Source organism: Numida meleagris, chromosome 1, assembly GCF_002078875.1.
Source record: "Numida meleagris isolate 19003 breed g44 Domestic line chromosome 1, NumMel1.0, whole genome shotgun sequence".
Lineage (NCBI taxonomy): Eukaryota > Metazoa > Chordata > Aves > Galliformes > Numididae > Numida > Numida meleagris.
Genome location: NC_034409.1, coordinates 9,322,196 through 9,333,354, shown reverse-complemented (window position 1 = coordinate 9,333,354; position 11,159 = coordinate 9,322,196). Strand labels below are relative to the sequence as shown.

The window sequence follows — 11,159 nt, the reverse complement described above, 5'->3', positions numbered from 1 at the left end:
CACGGAAAGACTGAATCATAGAATCATAGAATCACCAAGGTTGGAAAAGACCTACAAGATCATCCAGTCCAACCATTCTCCTACCACCAGTATAACCCCACTAAACCATGCCTCTCAACACAACATCTAAATGTTTCTTGAACACCTCCAGGGACGGTGACTCAACCACCTCCCTGGGCAGCCCATTCCAGCACCTGACCACTCTTTCAGAAAGGTAGTATTTCCTAATGTCCAGCCTAAATCTCCCCTGGCGCAACTTGAGGCCATTCCCCCTCATCCTGTCACTAGTTACAAGAGAGAAGAGGCTGACCCCCAGCTCACTACAACCTCCCTTCGGGTAGTTATAGAGAGCAATGAGGCCTCCCCTGAGCCTCCTCTTCTCCAGACTGAACAATCCCAGCTTCCTCAGCCGCTCCTCATCAGGCCTGTGCTCCAGACCTCTCACCAGCTTCGTCACCCTCCTCTGAACACGCTCCAGGGCCTCAATGTCTTTCTTGCAGTGAGGGGCCCAAAACTGGACACAGTACTCGAGGTGTGGCCTCACCAGTGCTGAGTACAGAGGGACAATGACTTCCCTACTCCTACTGGCAGCACTATTTCTGATACAAGCCAAGATGCCATTGGCCTTCTTGGCCACCTGGGCACATTGCTGGCTCATGCTCAGCCGAGCATCGCCCAACACCCCAGGTCCGTTTCCTCCACACAATCTTCCAGCCACTCTGCCCCAAGCAGAATCTACTCATGATCATGCACATGATATGCACATGATCATACTGTCTGGTAAAAGTGAATTACGAGAAATAATACAAATGATGTCAGCCAAATATGGTTCTTAATTATATTTGTAACTTGACCACTTCATGCACATACAAAATACATCAAACTCATAATGAAAAGAAGCAGACAATGCCTCCCATATATACAAAGAAGCATTTTAAATAACATCGTGTATAAGTACATTTGTGCATATCCTTCCAAAACACATTACTGTCAGTCTTTCTCTTCTTCCATAGATGCTGTAGCACTCTAAACAAGATCTTTTAGTTGTGACTTCTCAGTCAACCAGGGAAGTTGCAAGGTGTGACCTAGAAATTTAAACTTTTAATAAAAATTTAATGGAATTCTCCATATGTAACCACTAAGGGATGGGGAGCTAAAATACATACTCATATTAAATCAGGAATCCTGATTTGCATATCACATGATTTCTACCTGAAATCTCAGAGAATGAGTCATAAAGTCATATTTGTTCCATCAGGCTGAGATACTGCTGCTCTTTTCTAACAGTCTATTAAATGTACATTTGGCAGCAGATACTAAGAATCAGGAAGAAAAAAAAAAGTAAAATATAACTCCCATTACTATTGAAAAGAGGTGGGCTCCATAATTCATCAGAAGATATCAGTGGTGTTTTAGCAGTTTTCCAGTCAGGGATGCCGAGGTAAATTGTAAAGTGGATTAAATATAAATTAGGGATGCTTATTCTGTGTTCTCTCTGCCATAGTCTTTAGAGCTAAAGAGCTAAAGCATAGAGCTTTAGAACTTTCCATGTAGCTGTAAATAAACAGAGATCCTAACTGCAGCTAAGTTCCATTAAACTGTCACTGAAAAGTGAATTTAGCTAGTCTACTGTATTAGATCAAAGTTAGCAACCACGCACATTCATGCAAGGCAATGCACAGTGTCCACTCCCATCTCTCAGACAGGTTATCTAGCTTCACGAAGTGCAAACTTCCTGATAAATTGTTTTCCTTAAGATAACTGGCTGATGGAAAGGCTTATCTGCTGTTATGAGAGCACTTGCTGGTAGTGCGTGCAAAGGTTCTTTCCAAAGCCTGGGACAGTCAGTTTCCAGAGGGGCACAGCAAAGATCCCTGCTCCTTCTCTGAGACTCTCTCACACAGCGCTTGGAGGGCACTGCATCAGCACCCATGGCAAAATTTGTCAGCACAGCAAAGCTAGCAAATGTCTGTTCCCCAGGATGTTAATGCTCATTAATTCAAAATTCTGTTTTCTGATTAGAAGTTGAAGCTGTACACGAACCTCATTGTGGTTAGTGAATCCTTTGTATATTTTCTTAGGCAGCATCAGAATCTGTAACAGCTTGTCTATTTATTCTACTGACATCATGTTTCTGTTTGAGGAGTTAACTCATTTTTAACTCATTTGCGTTTATAATTTCCCTATCTTTCCACTAATTTATTTATTTATTTATTTATTTCTATAAAACCGGCCCATTTTGTAACATCAGATTTTCCAAGCAGTGAACAACGAGATTTTCTGGATTTTATGCAGCTGGTTTCTTGTGCTCAAAGAAAAGCATTTTTTCATTAAAAAAAAAAAAAGTCTTGAAAGTCTTAGATTGTAAGAGGCTTACTCCTTTGGTCTCCTATCCTAGTATCAAGCACAAGAACAGCAAAGCAGCTCTTTTGACCAGAGATCACATATCAGGAAAGTTTGCCAGGATCAGATTGTGGTACTATAGAAAAACAGCTGCATAACACTGTTCTTGTTTCAGTCTTCTTCCTAACTTTGTATTACTGCATTTTATCCAAAAAGTACCTTAATGACATGAAGTATTACTTTAAATGCTGTTTTTCCAGGATGAGTGACTTCCAACACTACCTTCTAAATCTGTGGATTTGGCACATGGAGATAAGAAGTGTATGCTGAAAACAAACCAGCTGTGGACCTAGGAATACTTCTCAGCTATACACATTTCTTCCGAAAATGTATACTATCAGATTTACTTTGTTTTGCCACAAGAGGGCACTCCCTTAATTTGTGTTGGTATTAAGGCAATGTCCATTATTAGAGACAAGATAGACTTGTTTTCTATCTAAAGCATTATTCCAACATTTTGTATAGATGTGTTGAAGAATTTCATTCTGTTTGTGTTCTCAGCATGCATTTGACTTACATTAAGTTACTAGGTAATATTATTTAGCCATGACAGTACACTGTGCTTCATAAATAACTGAGGAGACAAATAACAGTGGAAGTAAATAGAGTTTCCCTTCATTATCTTTAGAAATAGCAGGACATCATATTAACATATCTCACTGCTCTCAGTGATGAATTTGGACTGGTCATAATCAAAATGAAAGATCTTAAGACATGCTGCTTTCAGAAGCATGAGAAACTTGTGAAAGTAAGGAAAGATATGTGTTCTATACCCACTCATGAATGCTTAGCTATTTGAATTTACTTAAATATGCCATCATATGCAACAATATACAGCACAAGCATGGTCCACACAGGAAAATGATTCGAGCACTCAAAGTCTGAAGATTGTCACACCCTCCCTAATGCAAAACTGATTGTATTGACCTACTTAGAAACAGATAAGATTTTGTGTAAAATGCTTCTAAACAGTCATCATGAGTGTACGGTATAACTTACCATAGCATATTTGTTTTCAGTCCTGATATTTTATACATATAAACCTGTTTCATTTACCAAAACCAAACTGATTTTGCCCTCTTACTTAAGTCCAAATAAAATTTTGCCCAGAAACAGCAGATGGATTTTGTCCATCAAGAGTCAGCTATGTTCCTGGGCAACCGGTAGTGCTCCGGCCTGATCCTTGCCTTCTTCTCCTGAGGATTGGCATATTTCCACTTGGATGGAGACATTTTCAGCTTTTTTCTCTTCTTATCCGTACACCAGACTTTTTCACAGTATTCCTCCACCCTCTGGAAGTTGCTGTAACCTATCAGTTGAAGAAATTCCTTGTACCATGGTTTTGATACCTGAGGTATGTTGCTCTGCACTGGGCATGGCATTTTGTGAGGTATCTCCTCCTCATAGTCTTTATTGAACATTTCATCTACACGTTCTTCCTCGACTATTTCCAGAGTGATTCTTCTAATGGTGTGAACTATGCTGTGTTCCACTGTCTGACAAAAGTAAGTCCCTGCATCCAGTCGATGCAGCTTCAGAAATAGGAGGCCAAGGTCCATTTTGATTATTCTGTCATCTGTCTTCACCTGAAAAAAAGAGATTGTTGGATAGAGGAGAGATTTTTTTCTGAAATATACTTTCAGGAATATAATATTAAATGTTGAGTGGCAGATTAAAGATCCAAGACCCTTTAACTCAGAGTTTGTAAGTAAATAAAATATTTACTTGAAGTAAAGAAGAAGTTGAGCAGTGAAAGGAAAGCAGTCTACAGAATCTGGCAAGCATGGCAGAACAGACAGTGGAGCAGACAGTTTTCTGCTTTCCCAGCATGGGTTAGTCATTTGTGGCTAAATCACAGAGGGAGGTTAGGTTGAAACATGCAAATAAACTTCTGGATGGAAAACAAGCGGGCTTTTGCCAGCTGACCTGCCGCAACTATCCCTGTGAATGCTCTTTTACATTGTCAAATGTTTTTGAAGCAGCACTCACAGACGTTTTTAGATCATAGAATCACCAAGGTTGGAAACAATCTCCAAGATCATCCAGTCCAACCATCCACCTATCACCAATATTTCCCACTAAACCATGTCCCTCAGTACAACATCTAAACAAGAAATGTTTAGGTTCCATCACCTTCCTGGGCAGGCAGTTCCAGCACCTGACCACTCCTTCAGAGAAGTTCTTCCTAAAGTCCAACCAGAGATCTAACTGTAGGACCACTGTGATCTTGAAGCCTAAGTTCTGAGTTTGGTGTTGGAATTCCCCCTGCAGCTTCTGAGAACCAAGTTACTAAATACAGGGCATTCAGAGATGCTAGCATGCAGGGAGCACAGAGTTGTCCAATCCAGCCAGCAGAAATGCTCAGCAGAATAGAATCCTCATCTTTCTATTTAACAGTAAGATGCTGAGTATTAGCGAGAAGTGCTTCTCTCTGCTTGGGATCATCTTTTTCTAATGACTACAGAATTTTTCATGTAAAACGGAATAAATATTAGGGGAAAGCATTAAAATAAATTCATCTTAGTAGTATAAAAATGTACTGAAAGGTTAGAGTCTGAATTTACACTTCTGTTGCTTAGTATGTGAGGTGCTGGGTAAAAAATCCTCAGGTTTCACAAAAGACTGTGAAAGACCAGGTCCTTTTACTGTAAGAATAATTACAATTAATGGATTGGGATCTTCAAGGAAAATACATGGGGAAACACCAAATGTGAAGAACCAGGTGGGAGTCTGAGACTAGGATGAAACTTCAGGAAGAAATGTGCTTTATGTCACCATAAAAGTGGTCACCCACTTCATTTCAGATATCTACAGCTGCATGTGGCATCCTTGTTTACCTTTGTATTCAATGGCTTACCTAGTCAATGACCAAATGAAAATGTCTAGTTTAACATGAGATGATACTATGGGTTATACCTGCAACAAAAGTTGCACTGACATTGACGACAGCGCACAAAGACTAGCACCGACTTAGATGTCTTTATGCCCGCATTCACTATCCAATGAATCTCACTCCTCAGATTCAGTCTGAAGATGTCTATGGATGAGCTGGGGACTCATGTTTGCAGCAGAGCCCAGCTGCTAGGCAGTAAGGAAACCAATCATACCCTGTGATAGTCTGAGGCTTTTCTCCTATGTGCTCCCATATACTAAACAGGGTTAGCTACACTGATGTGTATCATGGAGGTATCAGAGAATTAAGTATGGTAACAGTTATGAAGTATAGAATTACCATAGAATCATAGAACTGTTTGAGTTGGAAGGGACCTTTAAAAGCCATCTGGTCCAACTCGCCTGCGATGAACAGGGACATCTACAACTCTATCAAGTAAAAGAAGCAGAGAATCACCAACATCCATTTTCAGAAGGCTTTGTGATGTAATGGGTGAGACAGCAAGAATTAACAGATGCTAAGCAAGACTAACTCTGGGAGTAGTATGTATACTCTTCACCTCTGTAATAACATATCAAGAGAAGTGGTAGATTCCCTTTTGTTTTGAGACCTTAACAAGTTTAGCTACATTTCAAATACTTATACAGTTATTCAATTTCAAGATACTGAACTTGTACACCAGAAGAAATTACCAGGTCTATTATCTCAGCGGAGCATAATGACACAGATGAACATCATGATCTTCCCTTATACTCACGCACATTTCAGCAACTGATGACTGGCCTTTCAGTAAAGATGCAATATTCCTAACCAATTTAACTAATTAAAAGATTAGGATTTAACGATAGTTACCTCTTCCTTCTTAGTTTCATGGGCTCGCTGGACAAACCAGATTACTTTTGCCTGTAAGGTCCGAGGGGTGCACTCCAGAAGGGTGCTGTTGTATTCTATTCCATAAATCAGTCGCTCCTCGGTCTTCTCCAGGACTTCTCCTGGAAGGAAAAGAAAGGTTTTAAAAAAATACATCATATATATATGTCAGTTTGTTTCTGACAGTGCTTGCCACCTTCTGACTTCAGGTTAGAGTTACTTTTAAGACTGAAATTTAATCTATATCCAACCATATAGTTATTGCTAAGTAGTGCCTGGTGAAGGTCTGGCTTATTTAGTGAATTTTCCCATCATCTCAGCCTCTCACAGAATATGGACATAGAACAAGTGGAGCAAATTGGGCCATGATTCTGCTAAGATTATACACAGAGAAACAGATCTCAGCCCTTCACACTGCTATTTGCTTGTGGCTGTTTCTTATGAGTTGTTCATTTATTTGATTTTCAGTCAGTTAAAGAGAAGGATACCATATATGCTCAAGTACAACTACAAATTAAATATCATTTCTTCTGAATAAAAATGACAATGTATAGCCTTCTGCCTTTTGGCAAAATCTGTACTTTCTGTGCCAGGCATTTGCTAACAATTTGTAAAGGTGTGAGTAGATTACCAATGAATTGCTGGCCAAAGCACTGCTGAGCTGCATTTCCATGTCGCACGTCTTGTCTGCGGAAGCGTCTGGAGAGGAAAAATTGAGTTTTTTGAGAAAATGTGTTTAGCATGCAGGTTGTTGGTGTATAATGAAGAGGTATTCATTGAAAACATAAACAGCTAAATCTTGGTTCCTAAAAATTTAGCACTGTTGAGAAAGATACTCATGTATGCACTGCTATTTTATCTCATCTCAACATACCAATGATTGCATCCGTAAAAATGTTAAAATATTGCAAAGTTTGCACCAGATGGGCCCTGTGAATATTCACAGGAACATCATAATCAAGTTTGTCAGGACCTCTTGAACCAATATGAGGCTGAAGGCGAGTTTCCTGGACTGCATCATCACTAGTGATGAGAAGTGGTGTCACCACCACAAGTCAAAGTTAAAATGAGAATCCATGGAGCAGCAACATCTGAATTCCCCATTGAAGAAAACATTTAAGATGCAGCTCTCAGCGGGTAATGTCACATGCACTGTCTTTTGGGACAGGAAAGGGCTGATCCTTCCATATTTCCTGCAACCCTGACAAACCATCAATTCTGACCACTACATTGCGATGCTCAAACTTCCAGAGTCAGGCCAGAGAAGAAGACAACCTTTCTCCTACAGCATGATAATGCCAGGCCCCATTCCAGTTTGAAGACTGGGGAGCACACTGCCAGTCATGGCTGGATTGTCCTACCCCACCCACTGTATAGTCCAGATTTGGTGCCTTCTGACTTCCACTTGTTCAGGATGAAGAAAGATGGTTTGTGTGGGCAACATTTTCCTAGCAACAATGCTGTGAAAGCAGCTGTGAAACAGTGGGTGACCCCTGCTAGTGCAGATTTTTACAAGTGTGGCATGCAGGCTCCTGTTCATTGCTGGCAAAAATCCATAGCTAATGGTGGTGACTGTTGAAAAAGTGTGTTTTGTAGCTAAGAATTTGCTCTATCAAATAGTGTTACTGTGCTCTTTGTATCTCCATGGAAATTATATTGGAGTGACCTACATTGTTCTATGCTAGATTTTACTCATGGCTGTTACTCATCATATTTCCAAACTACAAGTAGATAGTGACTATTTTCTGAGTTCTGTCACTCAAACTGACTTTTGATCTAGGGGTACTGGAGGACCAACAGAACAGCTTTAGTCTTTAATGATATTCAGAGTATCAGAGCCAATGTTTAGCCATCACTTTTTCAGTGGAATTTGCAAATTCAGCAGGAACAACATGGAGACTTCCAGGCAGACTAGGTGCTAAAAATACATGCATGTTTCTAAACAGACGCTGATATTCAGAGACTGCAACAGAGCTTTAATTTTGCTAGGATTTTTCATTTTAATGTATGGATGTGGTAGCTCTGCTTACTGATAACTCTGTTAAGTGTTAGTGTTGAATAACAGTGCTACCAGCTTTCCATATCTGTGTATATAGAGTATTCAGAAGGCACATTCTCTTGCACAAATATGCATAAATACCATTGACATTAGCCTTGAAAAAACAAACAAACAAGAAAACCTCACTGCTGTGAGGCAGCACTGTTTAGTAGGAAAAGAACAGTTAGCAGGCACGTACCAAGTACTCTTCCCCATGATCTAAAAAAATCCTAGTCCTGTAAAATACAATATTTCTCCAGCTGTTGGAACCATTCAGGAGAAATAAATATTTGGTGGCATTCTGGTGGAGACAAGGGAAGATACATTTACCTGTGCCTTCACTTTACTGCTGTTTCAAGAATAGGAAGGAATGGGGAGCAGAGCTGAAACACACCAAGACGCTGGGAGATAAATGTTATTTCACAAACACTGACATAAGCATTGTATTTGTTATTTTTTTCTTGGTAATCATTTCATTCAGAATTCCATGAACAATAAACTACCACACAAACTGAGATAAAATATTACAAGGACAATTTTCAGTGACTAGGACAGGTACTGAGTACATGGATGTGTAACCTGTAACTGTTAGTAAAAACTATCTGCAGGAAGAGAATACAGTCATCAGCACCATCACCCTCACGTTGCTCTACCATTTTCCCTGGGATAAATTAGGCAAAGCCAAAAAGATCCAGAGAGAAAAGGCTTCATTGCAGCTTGAAGACATAAAGCAGTAGACTGAGTTTTCATGTGCAGAACAAAATGTTACAACAGAGACATTGAAGTTAGCACCTGGATCCTTACTCTGCAAAGCATTTTACTCAAAAGACAGCATATAATTTAAGGCAAGGCAATTTAAGATATTTTTTAAGGCAATTTAAGTAGAAACTTAAAAGACAATTGAACGCTTAAAATATTCTTTCGCCTATCAGCATGATTGGTGCTGTGAAAGCACATCCAGCAGCCATACGGAGACTCAGGAAACACACTTAGGATTGTATGCTCTACACACGAGGCTCCGTACTCACTGAAGTACAGCGGCACCCGGGCTGCCATCGCTCAGCGCAGCCTCGGGGCTGGCCCGGCCGCAGCGCGCAGCCCCGCACTATGGCTCCCCCTGGCGGCCGGCGGCCGTTAGTGCGCAGCAGGGAGCTGCGTGTTTGTGCGTTAAGGTTAGCCGATCTACACAAGGTGAACGGAGTTTGTTTTAAGATCCAACCCTATTTCAGCCCGGACATTTTGTTGGCGTAGTGAAGAAGTTCGTCAGTGGAATTTAGTGCTTGTTTGGATAAAAACTGAACCTGCCTAAATCGGATTACTGAGGTAACATTGAACTAAAGCAGTGATTTAAATCCTGGAACTCTCTGCTTTCCAAAGAATGTTTCATTGAAGTTGAATGCAAAATAATTTCCTTTTGGCATCTAAAATATCTGCAGTATGCCAGAGCTGCTCACCTGTAACTAACTGTGACATTGTAGTATTCTGCAATGCCAGCACTGGGATATGGGACTTTTGGCTCAGTTTCTAAGTCTTTATTTAGTTAATTAGTCCATATTTAATTAATTATACAGACTATGCATTTGCAAGGAATTGAAATATAGGCTTTCAAAATTAAACAAATTAGTACCAGCTGCCAAGCAAGGGGTTGGTTATGTGTTTTGTGTTTGTTTTTTTTTTTTAAATTTCTGCTGCAGTTCTCTATATCCTGCATGTGCCTTAGTTTACAGTTTTCCATACTTCTCTAAACACTTGTTATACCTTGCAGGCATTAAGGTCTAAAGCAGACAGCATATGAACCAATGGGAGCAGGATATACTGTGCATCTCCGCTTCAGTTCAACACCAATAGGACAGGAATTAAAAGAGAGCTTTTAGTGCTCTTAACTGCACTAGCAAGGGCTGCTCTTACAATTCAGAAGCCCACCCTACACAACTTGCGCAAAAGTCTAAGCCAGACTCTAAGCCAAGGCTAAGCAATTAAGAGGCATCTGCTCTGGGGTGTGGTGTCAGTTGTGTCTAGAGCAATACCAAGGTTATCACCTGAGAAAGCAATAACTCATAACTGAGAAGAAGAAAACTCCATGTTGTCTCATGAGAGCTGCCCTCCCTAGCAATGGCTCCACCTGGATCCCAGCAGAAGGTAGCTTAAACAACTTCTGTACATGTGTCCTGAGGAGCACTCCTTGCCTTGCCATCTACTGCACATTTCTTACAAGCTCATAACTGTTAAGATGTTCTGAGCTTTTGGTACGAGTTAAAGTGAACAAATACTATCCATTCTCCAGTTGTGGCTGGCTGTTCCCCAAACTCTTAACATGTTAAACAAGTTTTACAGACCTTGAGAACATTCAGTTGAGTGTAAATCCCTTCTCCACTGCTGCAGCTCTTATCTTGAGAGCAGGAGGGTGATAAGAGAAGTATTTTCTTCTTTTAGAGACTGACCTGATGAATGCTAGGGAAGTAAGGCACAGGAAGGTGCCTGGGGTGCTGCCCATATCATTGAACCCTGGATAAATGCATCTGTCAGGGAATTTAGGGGCTGCTACTCTGGAAGTTGTCTTAGGTGAGAAGTATGCTAAAAATGTGCAACTGAGTTAAGGAGTGAGCAAGTTTCTCTTATCTTTTCATGGACTATAAACAGCCTGCAGAACAACACAAATGTGGGTGCAGCCTAAGCAGGCTGGTAGGAAAGCTTTTACCCCTTACCCTCTTCCCCAGATGGTATTTACATATTAGAAAACTAACCCATAAGCATTAAAATTACAATAACCCAATTTATATATGCACTGTAGGACATAAATCTGCTTGGCCTATCTGCTCATCTTTCTTAATCTGGGGCCAACGTCTTCTCACATGGAGCAGGAAACCAGAGCCTATGTGCTCCCATAGGGCTGCTTGCAAGAGACGTGAGAAGACTATATAATCCTGTAAAAGTGGCGTAGCTTTCCTACTTGGT

At 40.5% G+C, this 11,159-nt stretch overlaps 1 protein-coding gene across 1 annotated transcript in view; it reads right to left on the bottom strand.

Moving 5' to 3' along the window:
- The window catches only part of SEMA3E (semaphorin 3E), a 137,119-nt gene continuing 126,684 nt past the window's right edge, over nt 725–11,159 (bottom strand). The window contains exons 15-17 of the mRNA XM_021384726.1: nt 6,798–6,865; nt 6,149–6,288; nt 725–3,989 (exon numbers count right to left, since the gene is read on the bottom strand). Of these exons, the coding sequence (XP_021240401.1) occupies nt 3,537–3,989; nt 6,149–6,288; nt 6,798–6,865 (661 nt within the window). The 3' untranslated portion in view covers nt 725–3,536. The remainder of the gene's footprint in view (nt 3,990–6,148; nt 6,289–6,797; nt 6,866–11,159) is intronic.